Below are 15,330 nucleotides of genomic sequence, written 5' to 3'. Positions count from 1 at the left end.
GGGTGCATTCAATCTCAAGGATTAGAGGCAGTACGGGGCGTGGGGCGTAGGTATTGCGGGTTTGCATTTTTGTGTCTGCCCCTCCACCTTTTTCTTCTCTTACCCCAGCGGGAGAAGCAGGAGGCTCCAATGGAAGGTGTAACTGGGGCTCTGGAACATGAGCCCCGTTCTTCGGGCCTTATCCTTGGGGGGCATTAACGGGGCGAGCAAGATGAAGAGTCACAGTGAGAGAGATAGAGAGAGAGAAAAAATAGACAGCACAGCACAGCATACATGTTTCTGCATGAGGAAGGCCAACTGTCTCTGCCCAATGCGACCTAGGTTGAGCGACTGTATTCCTCATAAGTGGCCTATCTGTTCATCTCTCCATGTTTTTATTATGCCTGGCTCTGTATCCGCAGTGTGACGATAAGAGTGATCTCCCGCTATCGTTATCCGACCCCAGAAGGGAATAAAGGCAAAATAGAGCGAGTCATACCTTGTCGGCGCGACACGGGCCTGGGGGAGGTAGACGGGTAAACTGGGGAACTCTAACGTCACTCCTAAAGTAGGTAATGTAGGTTTTTGGCCAAGATACTTTCGCACTCCCCTTGGCCGAGCGTGCCCCGATTCTCTCCTCTGACTGTCTGTTCTGTCTTTGATCACCTCGGCTTTTACGTCCCGACCGCCGACAGCTTTTTTCACCTTGACTCTTTTTCTGTTGTGATTGTGGAGACTCTTCTTCTCCAGTCTCATTGGCCCGCTTGAATAGTCCCAATCCTTTCTGGCTCTTCTGGCCGCCAATGCCCGAAGAAGCTCAACGGTGAGAGTTTTCAAACGCTCCACTTCACCGTGGCTTTCTCCGTCGGCTCTCTCACATTCTCACGCTTTTGCCGGCCCGGAGCGTGGGGCATCAGGCCTTTCTCCCTATGTCGTGCTCAACTGATTGGCCTTCATTCCATCGAGCGGCTCCGACTGTGTTTTCTATTGTTGTTGTTGTTTTGTCTGGTTTTTTTTAGTGTATTCTACGACAAGACATGATATGTATTGACTCGTGGGTCGTCAACCTAACATCATCAACCTCGGGTTACTTATATCAGCATCCGTAGACAAATCCACTATTGGGGATTATCGTGAGTGAGGCACGAGAAGAGACAAAATTGCATGTCGATCCCCATCAGTAGTATCCTTCTGCCATTTTGTCATGCTCTTTCGCTCCGTAATCAGTAACCAATGTCGTGATAGCCACCAATTGTACGTAATCGTCCGTTTGTAACGTTAGACCTGTACTCCCAGGGCCATGTCTTCATCATGCCATACCACAGCATAACTCACCAATTGCAACACCTACCTACCTATAACCCAGATAACGCTGCGGCGTTCTCCCCAGTTTTCTCCTTTCCTCCGTTCTGTCAGGCTAGGGATCATGCTACGATAGCTAGCCCTGAGCTATAGTGGAACCTCCCAGGGACGCAGTCGACAGTACACCCACCTATCTCTCATGGGTCTTGACCTGATATGGAGCTCACGATGCTTCACAGGTGCCACTCCACTGGTTGTTGACCCTCATGGGCATCCATTGGTTTCTCATTCAGTTGAGATTGAATTTTCATCTCGGCACTATCTTTTGCGCTCCACGAGGGTCACGCTTTCGTGTAAGTCTTGACTAGCATCAAATCTATTACCCCAGAAGTCCACTCACACTTTTCTCCCCAGATTTGAGGTAATGATCCTCGTGCTATCTATCAATGTCAAAGCCGCCATGGCCGCCAACACCTCTTGGAGACTGTTCTGGGCCCAAAATGTAGGATCCGAGCAGTAAAATGCGCCAAAACACCTGCGGCTTGGTTTGCGATATCGCTCGGCTATTTGTCCGCATAGCCTTGGTGTTTGAAAGCCTAGTCTTTGTGGGGTTGACCTTCTCCCGGCTAATCACTCTCCCAGCTGATCATGATAAGCACGCAACCGAAGGAAGACTGGACCAGAATGACGAAGGCTCATCTTGGAAGTCTTGACGTGGAAACTCATCAATTGAATCAATGACTGACTCCCATATCAGTTGCAGCAATGTTTGTTCCGTGATGACGAAACGTTGCCGGCTGTTGAATTGCATACATACGCAACTTATCAGTCGGTAGCCGGTAAATGCAACGGCAGTCAGTTATCCATCATCCGAGCTTATCAGTCCCAAGAACCCCTTCTGCATATTACTGTACAAGTGTACATAGGTAGATAGGCCTGAACTCTGGGATCTTCTGGACACACACGAGACCAGTTCGTTCACCAACGGCTGCGCTTCAAGTGGTGTTATCTTCATACTGAGCCCCAGTATAATCGGGCCATTCACCGCGACAAGCGCGCTCCCCAGAGTCAGTCTCCTCCGTCTCAAGCCGTCGTCTGGGGGTGCGTGATTGCTCCTTGGCACTTGTCCAGGTTCTTATCGTCAGTTGTTGATGGTCTTCGGCGGCATTGTACGATGTTTCGGTACCCTTGGCGCTAGACCATTTGATGGGCAAAGATAACCCCAGAAGCGGACACCTCACGAGTCGCGGCTCTAAGACATTCATAAGTTAATACTTGCCCGTCCGTGACAAACAGATTAGTTTACCCCGGTTGCTCATCTTGTTAATTCAAAATTCGCCTCCCCCATACGCCATTATCCCCATCCCCGGATAATCTCCTCATTGCTGACGCTCCTGAGTTGCCGGTCCAAGGTCTAGATAGAGCCGCCCCCATACAAATCTCCGCAATCAACCCCCATCACGAGATAAAGTCGAGATCCATTACAAACTCCAAACTCGACGTGAAATAGCAATACTCCCCTGTTTTCCAAGTTAGTCTATAGCTCCAGGCTCCAGATAGCGGCTGTCCAAATCTAGGCATTCTTTTTTTCTGGCTGCAGCTGCGGCTCGGCGGATCGATGGCAACATGTTCCCCAGATTCCACGTCTGATCAGAGTTTTGGCCTAGTCGCCAACACTGCTGATACTCAGGGGTGTCCAAACTCTCAGAGTTCCAATCACAGGCTGTGATAAGCAAAACTTGACTGATATGATCCCCTAACCCCAGCCAGATTGTCGTTTTTGGCAAACCGTACTGTACGCATCCTGAGCCCCCAGGGGTTTCAGTGCCCGCTTAGAAACTCTAAGCATGCCCTTTTGAAAACGCCGTGCCGCCTCTGCACATGTTCTGCTCTTTGCTTCCCGGCTTCCGCCCACTGCGACGGCATGTTGGTCTGTCAGTGACCCTGGTACGCCACCTCGTCGTTTGACCTCCCGAGCGACCATTCAATCCCGTTCGTGTGAGCAGATAAGGCAATCCGACCCCCAAACCAGCACCCTAGCTCCTAGGTAGGCACTGGGAGGCTCTGTGCCCCATCTTTCTCCAGCTTCCCCTTGTGCGATGGCGCCCCGGAATCGAATGCCTGATGCTGGGTGATAAACCCAGGCGAACTAGCCTAATTGCGGCAATTCCGGGGGATTGATCTAAGATCTTATCCTGGCCCTCGGTGATTCGGAACGGCGAACACCGCCTGCATGGAAGCTATCCTCGACTTCGGCCCGGAGTTCAGATGCCTTCCAGATTAGATTCGCCATGGCCTGATGCATCTGCATACTGTTGTAGTCTTGAGCGGCTGAAGGTCTTCTTTGGCTTGCTGAGTATTGTTGCTTGCCAGCAACTGCTGCGGTCAAAAACCCGTGGAGATACCCGTAACAAAGGTCATTGCAGCTCCTGAGGCACTAGAGTGTTTCCAAAAGGGCCAGCGGATTCATGAGCCAAAATGTCGTGATAACGAGGCGGTATTGCCCAGCTCGTCGCAGGCCCTTAACGGGCCCGCAAACCCTACCCCTACGCCCTAGACTCGGCGGCATAACAAGATCTCCGATTTAATCAATGCTTGCGGCTATTTCCCCAACTCCTATCGCAGCTTCAATCTTGCTCATTGGATGCGCATATTGATTTGGCCGATAACAGCTAATAACTACCTAACGCGTTTACATGCGAGATGCGGCTAGTGCGGCACCCATGTCTTGCGGCTGAGGCCACTGCGTCCGCCCTGAATCCAAGTAACTGGTTAAGATTCACAGCCGCAGTGCCGAGAAGCTGATATGTTTGATGAGCGTCAACGACGTAGCAATATCATTCATCACCTCTTGAGCAACGCTTTGGTCACGACCTTGAAGCTTTCGGGGTGCAGCGGGCCAAGGCTAGGACAGGCAAGAAAACGAAAAAAAAAATTTGCGGCATAGGTTACAAAGAGATTTGGTTAGGTTCAATATAGACTTATTGTAGATTTAGTGGATCTTACTGGTAGACTCGGTGTTTCTGGCAGCTTGCCTCAACTCAGAAGTTTTCTTCCTTCCTCCCGGAGGCAAGGCTACTGTCTGATACTCACAGTGGATTGCATGTTCAGTGCTACCAGTCTGGGCTTTGCTTTGACTCGAGGCCCTGAGTTGAACATAGCCGAGCCAGCGAAAGGCCCGAAAACAAGAAGGGGTAGTCATCTCGGTTCGGATCTGAGCAGGCCTGAGTGAGTCGACAGCACTCAGTCAAGGTCTGGCCCCACGTGGTGCGGCAATTGGTGTGTTGTCGCTGCGTTAGTTAGTTAGTTAGTCAGTCAGTCAGTCACGATGAAAGCCATCCAGGTACAGAACTCAATGGTTGGTTCTTTGTTAGCAAGGTGCTGGTGGCTTGGCTTTTCAGAGGCGGCTCCTCTTCAAGCATTCAGGGGCCTACAAACGGATAGATCTCTGGCCAACAACAGGCAAGCTCTCTGCGGGGCTCCAGCTTTTTGCATGCACAAAGACACCGGCGTCCCTTGCAGAAAGCCTGCGGCTCACTGAGAGCTGGACTAGGCCCGATCAAGGAGGTTAACAGTCCCTTATCGCTGTACCTACCACCAATGGCATCCAGGCGGGTAATTCAGCAAGACGATGGAATTCTTGCACAACTCAGAGCCGAGGGCCTAATAAAATTGTGGTTAAGAAATCTTCATCCCAAACTGGACCCTCACTTGAACGTTGCATCGTGGGGGCATGACACAGCCTGACAGCACAGCACAGCGTGTTTGAGCCTGTCGTTTGCTCTCAATTTCCGTTATTCCCGTTCATGCCCGAACCCGATATTGACCGAGCCGTACGTGCACTGTCCCATTTGGTGTATGAGATAGTTCTGCGCACAGTAGAGTACTCGGCCTTTTTACCTAGGTACCTTACTTAACTCCATCCTACTTCAACATCGTTGGAGGGGGCTTTCGGTGAGATCATTGATAACGCCGAAATCACATGTTCCCCGCACCATTTGCATGAATTTGCTATGGCTTCAACCGTTGTCAGAAAGATTGGCCTGTTCGAATTGTATGGCCCTCGCACTGCCAATGTAGTATTGCCCCTCAGCAAATCTCGAGCGACCTGGCAGGCACTCTGGCCTTTCACATGCCTCTTAGCCTCGCTATCTCTCTCCATAATCACCAAGGGTCTACAAGAAACCTCCATGGATAGTGTTCCACGACTTCCAGGGCATGGTACCTTGCAGCTCTATTGGGACCCGCCGTATCTAGCCGTGTGAGACAATTTGGCCATAACACGACTCTTGATGTCTCCAGTGCACGACCACCCTTATAAGCCTCGTTGTGACGAAATTGACTAATGATAAACCCACAGATAAACGCTTTCAAAAGCTCGGAAATGGCGGCGCTAAGTCGGAGGCCGTGTTGCAGCTTAATCAATGTGGAGCGGTAAGGGTCATGAACAAGTGAACTTGAAGTCCAGATACCAGTGACGATCCAAAGGCCAAGGCTTGTCACTGTTTGCGCGTCAGGTTAACTCTGCCCCGTCGCTCGAATGCTCATATCGTAGAAGATGCAAATACCCGGGGACAGGCATGGTGTTGATGCAATGCGAGCACCGCCACCAATGAGCAAGACCTCCCAAGCATGGTATCGGAATAATCAAGAATACCACGCGCATCATACTCCATTCCGTTTGCTTGTATTTCTTCAACGGCGATACGGCTCGGTTTCCTGATCTCGGGGCCTCAACGGCACTCTCCTATCGTGGCCCAAGACTGTAAACCTTGTGACTCGAAATTTTGGCTTCTCGTCTGGGGTCGTGAGGACGGGGTAGCGTCAATTTCCCCACAGGATCCTCCCGCGGGCAGCCATGATCTAGACGGGAGTGAGAGATGTGTGGCATGACCGTTTCTGGTATGTGAGGATCGGCTGCTCGAGTCAAGGTGATCTACCATGCCATGGTAGATCATGCCGCGCTATCTTGTGTCTGGCTCCTGCATCGGAGATGTTATGGTAACCCGCAACCGTACATTTAGCAGCATTGACCTTCTGTGCACACTGCGGACGACGGAAAAGCATACCGATGGCATGTAGTAAGTCCTTTTATCCATGTCCAGTCATATACCTTCGTAGACATCTACCAAATCTTATCACATATGTTCCTAACGACAAACTGATGAAGGAAGTTTGTGACAACTCACTTCTTACGATGACAGTCGCCACTTTACAGCAACTAAAATATTTGTAGCAGACGGTTAAATGCTTTAGGCAAGTTCCATACAATGATCAAGCATTTTGTGGCATTCCCAGAATGCAACATATAGCTTATGTGATAGAGCAAGAGTACGAACATAGCGTGTTGATTCGTGGTGATCTGATGTTGTTCAGCTAAGTAACTCGCTTGCAACAACGACAGGATTTTATTCAGGAAACGTATTGCCGAGAGCTTCGAAAACCAGGAGCAAATTTCACATAACATGGAAGGTTAAATCGTCAATACAATGGAAGGCATCATTGATTTACAATCACCTACTATGTTGGAGGAAGGTGTATTAGTGGCTCATCATGTGACTCTTGGCCAATCATGCGCAAGACTTCAGAGTGAAAAGGAGGATCCACTTGTAGATAGATGCCTACCAAGGCTGATCTACCAAACACTGTATCGCAATGAGCATGAGTACTCGCTGAAGATGGATTACCATTCAATTCACGGCTATGATAGAGCAAGCTTTTATGCACCCGGCACGCGTCCGTTTTGTCACAATTTCCTACGATGTAAAGTCTAAGCTTACCTTGCAACAGACCGACTTCCAACAGTATCAGCTTCACAGGCTCTTGACGAGCTTGATAACGACGCGTCTACTCATGTCTCAACCGGAATTGAGGATTTGGATCGTTCTCTTATTTCTAATATAACCGCTGACTCTCAAGATACTACCAAAGGTGGTGTTCAACGCGGCCAGGTCACGGAGATCTGGGGTCCCCCTGGTGCTGGCAAGACAGCATTAGGGTGAGTTGGCTGTTGCCCCGTATGGTCATAGAGCTGACTTGTGGGATAGGCTGCAGCTTACAGCAAATGCATTGTGTGATGGCGATGCTGTTGTCTGGGTAGGTCTGTTGATTCCGATCCAACATTCTCATCCCTTCCAAAGAGCCAAGCTTACCCTTGCCTCGTAGATTGTTTTCAAGTTTTGCAGCATGACAGACTTCGGGCAGTGACCAATGCAACAAAAGCGCGTCGCAACAGTCAAACAAATTCAGCGCTTGATGCCTCAGAGTCTCAAGAAGGAGACTCGAGTCGATTCTATCATTACTCATGCTTCACTCTCCCCCATTTGGTTGCTCTCGTGTCACGGCCTACCGCCAAGCTGATTCCAAACAACTGCTCCTTAATGGTCATCAGTTCTTTATCAGCATTGGTCAACTCCGCCTTGCCAAAGTCCCATGATGGCAAAGCTACATCTAAGAGCAACAAGGGTAAGTAAATACGTTCTCGCCGTTCCAGAGTCTGGTTAACGTTTACACAGGTCCAAATCCATCTGCGAAGCGAACACAAGCATTAATTTCGATCGTGAATGCTCTCCACAAGCTTGCTGCAACTAGAAATTGTGCAGTTGTGGTTCTGTCTCAGTGTGCAACAAAAATGCATTCAGAAAAGGGTGCAACGTTGACAGCCGCGGTCAATGCCAGTGTATGGGAACAAGGGATTTCGACTCGACTTGTCATGTTTCGAGACTGGGCCTGGCAAGAGAACAATCTTACAAGCGTCTTCCTGGCAGGTCTGCAAAAACTGGACGGAAAGGCATGCCAGGAGGTCGTGGAGAATGTCGTCGCATTTAAAGTGGGGTTGGTACGTTCTGTCAGGCACCGAATCCTCGAGCCAGCAAATAGGGACTTACTTGATGTTTACAGGACGGTGTCAGCCAGGTTCCCTACGAAGCATTACAAACCTTTGAGTTAGCCCGAAACAAGCGAAAGCTTGGACAAACAGAACTCGAGGTTCCTGATAGTGAGGATGACGAGGATTATGGATGGGCAGATGAAGATGAAGCGGCCATGCCGGCGCCTCCGCCTCAGTGGCAAGGCAGTGAAGACCTCATTTTGGGCCAAGACATCGGTCAAAGCGAAGACGAAAACAGCGAACAAGAAGAGCCTGTCACTGATGATGAATCGATCATGAAATGAGGCTCTGGACGGCGTCTGTGTGGAGTCTGGGGATTGTTGGGGCATAGTCTCGGCACCGGTGAAGCACCGAGCATTCCAGACTGTAAAGCAGTATGGGCAGACTACGCAGAGCCTCACAGCGGGACGGAGAAGTCAAGATATCCCCACGGAGCGAAATGAAGGAAAACTCGAGCCCCTTTATCAGATAGCCATGGCGGCTCCGCCTTGAGCAAGAAAACAGCGCAAACTGGGATTGCTGGGAGCCACAATAAAGCCGCGCATCATGTTTGCTGGGCCATGATCGGGTTGCCAGGAAGCTTCGGACAAGTCCGGCCGTAGTCTGATGAGGTAAAGCATCGTAATTCGTGGTGGGAGGTATTTCGTCATGCTTCATGGCTAGCATGGTCCCAGGACGAAGACATGCTTCTCGAAGGTTAAGAATTTTCTACGAACACACAACCTCAGGACCTAGGTCCCCCAAACAAGCATAGCTTTACTTGGCGTTTCTCCATACAGGTCACCCAAGAATGAACAACGGTTGGGCGGCTGGCAGAGGTTTTACTCTCCTAACGTGGCGCTTGGAGGTGCGTGCTCCACCGGGCCGGTCGCTCTCTGAAGGGGATCTTGAAGTACCTACGGGGAAAAGATACTTGTGTGCTTTGTTTCTGCCCCCGGGTTTTGTACACACACACCACCCTTCCGACCTGGTTGTTGAAGGCTCCTGATACGTTCATCCCAGAGATTTTCTTTACGGCCCCTTATTTCTGTACCATTGATGGTGGCGATTTTGCTGAAGAAAACGTGGACACTCAACCTCGTGGACTGAAAAGCCAAGTGTTTGGAGAAAAGAAGCCCGGGAGAAGATGCACAGAAGCATGGCTGACTGGACGAATGACGCAGGAGTTCCCAGCATGGATGGCGCTATCACCGTCTGTCCTATGTACATGTACAGCGCCCATCTTGCTCAATGGCTCTTGACTTGAAATGATTTGCCATTCATGTCTCGACCAGCGATACCACACTACGGCGCATGCAATGCATGCGACAGTATTATATGCGCAATGCAAACCCGTGTTTTGCTTCCTTGTTATGGATACAATGCGCAGTCTTGAAACCCAGTGCGCTCTGTTGCGTGGATAAATCAATCCCCAGCCTCCAATAACGACGGTCTGCGTGGTGATTTAGAATGCACCAGTTGAGTCCCATCTGGGCAAGTGCGATATTGGTGGCCGAGAGGATTCAATGTTGCATGTTCATCTACTCGACAAATCAATCACCAAGATTTATGGCAGCTGCTGGGGGTGAAGTGAAAAGGAAAATTTTTGAACCCAGGCCAGGCACCAGGGGTCTTGGAGATTTCACGGGTTTGCGGACGTTTGACCACACACCGCCGTCGTGGCTTTTTCTTGTTGAATCGCATCTGCATTCTCACCAATGACTTGGCTTTCTTCACTGCACAGAATACGGGATGTGCACTAGCATGACTTCAGGCCCACGGCAGATCTCACGATCTAGGATTCACGCAAGTTGGGCCGAGATTCGATTGGAGTGGGTGCTGCTCTAGAAGGCCACTAGCCTCTGCCTCACAATGCTACGGGACCATGGTTTGCAGTCGTGCCGAGACATGCCCGCCATATGGGAATTTGTTGGCCTTTGCTCAAATATTTGTCGCACTCGCGATACTTCAAAAACGACACAGATCAACTAGCGACGCATTCTCCCCCATACATGTTGAACAACTTCCATTTTGGAAGGTTGTGGATAGCTACAGGGTCAGCGGTGTAGAATTCAGCAGCCTCATGTAGGCTTCGACAGGCAATTGCTCACGGCAGCGAGCGGCTTAAGGTGCATTGAACTTTTACTGCTGTGCTATACGGATACCACGACTCAACTTCTTGTCATTGATTTGATTCCCCACAGCAGTGCCTAGGTCAAGTCGTTTCCATGGGCAGGCATGCATCATTCAGTTGTGTGTGAAAAGAGTATCCATTCAAGACCAGGGTACGTCTACAAGGCACTCAGACGATTATTATCCATCAGCATGGGCCGATGGCAGCGGATAACTTCTCGGAGATATCCCCAACCACTGCAACAGCGACCTTTCTGTGCCAGAGAACTTGCCATGTCAGGCATCATGTCGCCGCTTGTTGAGGGTTTCAAGGCTCAGTGGATCGACAGGGCTAGGTGCCCCCCTCAGTCAATTTGCTCATCCAATTGAGGATTATCGGTGAAATGCCTTGAAGCTGTCGCGAGGCGAACCCCGCGAGATGTGGAATGTTGAAGCATGCGCCTTGACCAGCTTCTGGCCTGATCTTTCGAGTGCCCCGGAAGTTCGAGCTCTTGATACTTCCAATCACAGTTGTTGGTTCCTTGCTTTCCGTAGACCTCCAACTTGGATGCCTTATCGGCATATGCACGGCAGATGGCCAACGATCTTGCTACATTGACCCCACGGGAAATGCACCGCATTCTTCCACTTGCTTTTCTCCTTCCTTTGTTTTGCTTTTTCCCCAGTGTCTATCTGTATATAAATATGGATACCGGTGCTACGTTGAGGTCTGGGGAACTTGACTACGGTAGGGCATCATGAAGACTGCGGACAATATCGCGTGATGTGGAACACGGGCTTTGGCGGCGTACTGTGCGATCGTATCATCCGGAACACCTTCCTCGGCACTCCCCAACGGATGGAATCAACTACGGTCCCATTACCGGGCACCCGGACTCTGGTGATTTGAAGAACGCGTGACGGATACTCTATATTAGTAGTCCGGCTCAACATTTGGTTTGCCGACTACGTATGCGCATTAATCAGTCAACAGCTTTGTCCCCAGACTCCCCGTGAATAGATAGCAGGCTTGCAGTATAATTCTGGGGATGAGAAACCATGGGGTCCCCACAGAAACAGACTCTCTAGTATACCCCCAGGAGCGAGTTTATGTATCCACCTGGATACGTGTTATGTATCTTTGTTTCCTCACGTCGCCGAGATATGAGGTTCGGGCTGCATTGTGTCACAGCTCACAGATTGTCGTACGCTCTTTTGCTGATCCCAGTGGGTCGCATGTTTGGAGAGCGTTCCAGGTCTGTAGTTGACTGGCTCGATGATTATTCTGTTGCCACATGGATCTCTGTACTGACGATCATGTTGAGATTGAGTACTGCATGATTTTTGACCATGCCATTTCTCCATTCGGGTTGATACACTAACCCAACTGCATTGATGTTATCCATGAGCTTGGATAGAAGCTTCGAGCTTTAGCCAGCCGCGAGGGGACTTGCATGAAACATACAGATGTGCCTGGCAAGTCTGCTGGATGCTTTGTTTGAGCATCTTCCAGAACCATGTCCAGTACTATACTCAATATGGTGCATAATAAAAGAAACAAGAAACAACTCCCGAAACTTCTGATATCAGCAAGCATTGTCTAAGATATCCTCGGCATGTGGTTGGTATCTATTTTGAACTTGCCGTGAAGCTCACAGTATTCCGAGACATGCATCAGTATCGTATGACAGAACCCCGTTACTTATTTTGACCTTCGTGCACGGGTGCAGTGGGGAGTATCGGTAGGTTTGGAGTTTCCAGTAACTGTTGTATGTGAAAATGAGTGGCCTGGGGTTGATTAGAGTCACGAGTGGTTGTGCAAAGGTGATGTTAAGAGGGTAATATGATGTTGTTTAAACATTGCGTGCTGTGAAGGAAGACAATAATCAATGAGAACGAAATCACATTATGACGCATAACGCAATTCCCGGTTACTTGGCATCAGTAATAGTCAACTTAACCCTCAATAGCAGCATATTCATAACATAAGGTAAACTCAAAGTTGTTGTCCGTATCTATAGTACTGAGTCTTGGCCGAGAATTGGATGTCAAAAGTATAGATCTAGGGTAACCAACTATCCTAGGCCAAGGTGAGCCGGAAACGGACAATCTGCAGGCCGATCCCTCTCTGGAGTCGCCCCGTGATCTTATTGGCCAACAATCTCATCGCGACTTCTTTCTTAGCTTCACATTCACTTGAATCAGGGCAGAAGTGAAGATTAAGTTCAACTCATCATTTGCCGTCCTTTTTCATCAATCGACATCAAAATCTAGAGATATCTTATATCGAAAGGCCTGCAGATGCGTTTCAATTGACGCAAGGCTTCAAGAGACGGCGAAACGAGCGGTGGATGAGAACAAAGAAGACCCGAGTAAGATGGCCTCCCTATTTCACTGCATCAAACTCTTTCTCAAAATTGTGCGATTCTTGGCGAGGCTGAGACTCGAATTTCATATTCAATTGAGCAGGGGTTTATTTGGGGTTGTTCTGTGCACAAATACTTCATCCTCCTGACACTGCCATCGTGCCACTGTTCGGTTGTCCGTGAATAAGGTTCCAGGCTTACCACTGATTCAGATTTGCTTTGCTCAGTCACTCGACCCAACTCAAGACCTCGACAGTATACCACACGAAATATTTTGTGGGATATCGTTTTCGCACATCACATCGACATCATGTCCGAAACTCAAAACGAAGAGGTTCGTGCCTCAGTTCCCACGGAGACCAAGGTTGAAGATGTCAAAATCGAGAAGAAGCCATTCTCCTGGCTGTACGTTTATCGATGCCGTCCTATGAACACATATTGACATCAAGTAGCGAACCACATCCCACGTTCGTCATCATCCTCGTTGGTCCTGATGAGACTCCTTTCGGCATACAGAAAGATTTGCTCTGCTCTCGATCCGAATTCTACGAAAAGCACTTTTCAGGAACCACACCTGATGACAAGATTGAGCACATAGTCAAGCTTCCTGAGACCACAAAGGAAATATTTGGACTGGCTCAGCACTTCCTTTACATGGACAAGGTGATTGCGGATGAGGCGAATCTCCCATCGTACGAGGCTCTTGTTGGACTCTGGAAGCTTGGTCATAAGATCAATATCAAGGGACTCTGTGACAAAGCTCTTACCGCGATGATTGACTGTCGTCGAATCACGGAATCAATCCCAGCTACACCCCTTCTCATCCAGGTCTGGAAGGATACTCCTGAAGGCTCATCGATTCGAAAGCTACTGCTGTCATGGACCGCCGAGTACATGCGCTTTTCGGACGCTCGAGCAGAATTTGCCAAGTCGCTACCGCAGGAAGTGCTCAGCGAGCTTGTCGTTGCCATGAGTTCCTTCGACACGGTTCCCGCTCCCGAAGCATCAGCCACCGGTGCTGTTCCTTCTGCGACACCTCGAAAGAACGTTCATTATCTGGAGGACGAGCCCGAGAATGATGCCAAGAGGAGCCGACGAGCGAGCGGTGGACCAGTCAGTGCTCCAGCATCAGTAGATCGATCGATCAAAGCCCGTGGCTCCTTGCCTAAGCCCGCGCCTCGACGAAAGACTGGCGCTGGCTATACCGAAGGACGAGACTTTACCACATCACAAAAGCTGGATTTCTGCTCGGACCTGCTGACAAGAATGCTGTCCGGACCTGGCAAGTTCACCTCTGACGCTTCTGAAGCCGAATACAATCACTAACTTGGAGATAGGATTCTGGACCAGACTCGTCGGCCCTTTCAGAGACGCTGTTGAACCCGTCGAGGATGGCGTGCCTGACTACTTCGATAAGGTCAAGCGACCAATGGACCTTACTACGATCAAGGCTAAGATGGATCGTAAGGAGTATACTAGCGACGAGGAGTTCGTTGCAGACGTACGTCAGATTTTCGACAACTGCTTCACGTACTGGAAGAAGGGAGACCCAATGTGGCTTGCAGGGGAGAAGCTCCAGAAGACATTTGAAGACAAGTTCTCTCACATGAACAAATGGATTGCCAAAATGGGTGGTGATGAAGCCGACTAGATGGGAGCTTCATCGCAAAGATCGACTACGGCTGAAGGAGAACATCCATCCTCGGCGGATGGAATCCAAGGCGATGTTTGAAACGCCTGTATTATATATCTATGTATGAAGTGCGTCCTAGCTATCTTGTACTAGACAGTGGTTAGGAGACTAAAGGATGGGGATACGTCGTGCTTGTGCAAGTACGTAAGGTAATGTGTTTCTTTCGGGCGTCTCTTGGAGGTCTGGTAGAAGGAGAGTCGGATCTTTTTGTCCGCTCACCGTACAACAGTTCGAGTAATTGATTTATTAACCCTGATCCAGGTGGTCGATCGCTGCATTAGCTGACGATCCTAAGAACTGGCCAAATTAAGTTGAACTAGATCGAGTCACCAAGTGCTCCGGACAACGCCATCTCTCGTCAATAGATATCGAGATGAAGACCAATCTATAGGACATTAGCTAGAGCTAAGAAGCACTGACAAGCGCGAGTCTTTTGCTAGTGAACGCTATGGAAGAGGCTGCTTTCTTTGAAGCCGAGAGTGATGGGAAGATAGATGATGTGGTGTTAAGAGTCACTGGTCCTTATGGGTAGTTGCATGTCGATTATGCCAGCTCAATCATTGGGAGCTGACCTACGTGTTCCTTGGACTTGTGCTGTCCAGGTGCGTTGTTGATGTAACCGTCTAAGCGTCTGCGGGAAGCCGACGATGAGTTGTCAGTGGATTTATGCGAAGACAGCACAGCAGCCATGATGTTCTCATCGTGACATCAGTATGAAAGTTTATTTCAGCCGCCGCCAAAAGATTCATGGCACCACGATATCGTACTCATGTACGGAGTACGTACTTGTAGTTACAACAGAGCCATAGAGTCTAAGGAGTACGGAGGCTAGCAAAGTGATCGAGTCGCGCAAAGGTCAGTCAATAGACGCTCAGGCTGGTTTGGTTAGTCTGGGAACAGACTCGCATTGAAATTAAGATTGCCACTGACGTTACTGGGTCTAGGCCTTGAACCCCTGCCAATTGGCTGCTCTGTGGGTTCAGTGGTTGAGTTAATGGCGCATGACCTTG

At 49.5% G+C, this 15,330-nt stretch overlaps 3 protein-coding genes across 3 annotated transcripts; all 3 read left to right on the top strand.

Moving 5' to 3' along the window:
• Positions 1 to 6,959: 6,959 nt before the first annotated feature.
• Positions 6,960 to 7,446, top strand: J7337_004464 (uncharacterized protein; the record flags this gene model as incomplete). Its single annotated transcript, XM_044822158.1, has 3 exons — positions 6,960 to 7,017; positions 7,072 to 7,279; positions 7,422 to 7,446. 3 exons carry the CDS (start codon positions 6,960 to 6,962, stop codon positions 7,444 to 7,446), a joined length of 291 nt encoding a protein of 96 aa, XP_044683491.1.
• Positions 7,447 to 7,912: 466 nt separating this feature from the next.
• J7337_004463 (uncharacterized protein) lies at positions 7,913 to 8,454 on the top strand (the record flags this gene model as incomplete). Its single annotated transcript, XM_044822157.1, has 2 exons — positions 7,913 to 8,119; positions 8,182 to 8,454. 2 exons carry the CDS (start codon positions 7,913 to 7,915, stop codon positions 8,452 to 8,454), a joined length of 480 nt encoding a protein of 159 aa, XP_044683490.1.
• Positions 8,455 to 12,937: 4,483 nt separating this feature from the next.
• Positions 12,938 to 14,278, top strand: J7337_004462 (uncharacterized protein; the record flags this gene model as incomplete). The annotated part of the gene is made up of 3 exons (XM_044822156.1): positions 12,938 to 13,032; positions 13,080 to 13,913; positions 13,978 to 14,278. 3 exons carry the CDS (start codon positions 12,938 to 12,940, stop codon positions 14,276 to 14,278), a joined length of 1,230 nt encoding a protein of 409 aa, XP_044683489.1.
• Between the last annotated feature and the right edge of the window lie 1,052 nt (positions 14,279 to 15,330).

The sequence above is a fragment of the Fusarium musae genome, chromosome 3, assembly GCF_019915245.1.
Source record: "Fusarium musae strain F31 chromosome 3, whole genome shotgun sequence".
Lineage (NCBI taxonomy): Eukaryota > Fungi > Ascomycota > Sordariomycetes > Hypocreales > Nectriaceae > Fusarium > Fusarium musae.
The sequence above is the reverse complement of the archived record's forward strand: the minus strand, read 5'-3'. Positions and strand labels throughout refer to the sequence as shown.